This window comes from Formica exsecta, unplaced genomic scaffold (assembly GCF_003651465.1).
Source record: "Formica exsecta isolate Colony F162 unplaced genomic scaffold, ASM365146v1 C16376867, whole genome shotgun sequence".
NCBI classification, from domain to species: domain Eukaryota; kingdom Metazoa; phylum Arthropoda; class Insecta; order Hymenoptera; family Formicidae; genus Formica; species Formica exsecta.
Window position 1 is genome coordinate 1 of NW_021847545.1, and position 1,027 is coordinate 1,027.

At 43.7% G+C, this 1,027-nt stretch overlaps 1 protein-coding gene across 1 annotated transcript; it reads left to right on the top strand.

The window, feature by feature from the left end:
• Window positions 1–51: 51 nt before the first annotated feature.
• Window positions 52–894, top strand: LOC115238268 (agrin-like; the record flags this gene model as incomplete). Its single annotated transcript, XM_029811975.1, has 2 exons — window positions 52–267; window positions 653–894. Coding segments are annotated over 2 exons (458 nt in total), but the record flags the coding sequence as incomplete, so codon positions are not given.
• Between the last annotated feature and the right edge of the window lie 133 nt (window positions 895–1,027).

Below are 1,027 nucleotides of genomic sequence, written 5' to 3' on the forward strand. Positions count from 1 at the left end.
GTCTCTCTCAAAGCTATTAATTATACTATTAAATGCAATCTAATTTACCAGATCCCTGCGGAAGCATCGAATGCGTAGAACCAGAAATCTGTCAGCTGGACGGTTCGAGGCAACCGGCCTGTCGCTGCGGGGAACAATGCGGCCTCGAATTTTCACCGGTATGCGGAAGTGATGGCAAAACGTATTCGAATGAGTGCGGCCTTCGGCAGGAAGCCTGTCGATCGAGATTACCGCTCAAGAAAATCTACAACGGCGCCTGCAGCTCCGGTAATACGAGATCCGCATTTGATCCAAAACGAGAAACCGATGTAAATTGACGTTGGAATATTCGAAAAATCATATATACAATATATCATGCAAGACATTTTACGATTATACGATTGTTAAATAATAACAAATATATAATTGTGCAGAAATTAAATATAAATTTTCTACGCATACAGATCAAATTAATAAAAATTTATTTATTCGGTAAAATTAATAATTATGAGATACTGGCTTCATCAGTAAACAATATGACGGAATTGAATTAATTAATCAAGAAATTAATTAATGTTTTCGAATCATGTTTTCCACTGTCAATATCTTTAATTCCCAAAAAATACTTTGTCGAGGAATTTACAGTGAATACGATTGTTTGAACATTTTACAGGACAAAATCCCTGCGAAGCGGCGAAGTGCAGCTTCTACGAGCAATGCGCGATCAATCGCCAAGGGATCGCCAATTGCGAATGCGGCCCCGAATGTGAGCCGGTGATGAGGCCCGTGTGCGCCCGCGGCGGGACCACCTACACGTCCATGTGCGAGCTGAAGAGGCAGGCATGCCTGACGAGGGGCAATATCGAAGTCGCTTATGTCGGCACGTGCGGCTCCAGGGGACCCTGTTCCGAGAAGGTCAGTCTCAGTTATTTGCATGCGCGACACGTCGAGAGGCCACGTTCGGACGCAATCGCGATATCCATTTCCGCGCTCCTTGATACCTAAGTATCAATAGAGTTTCTCGAAAACCGCGAATTATTGCTCCTCT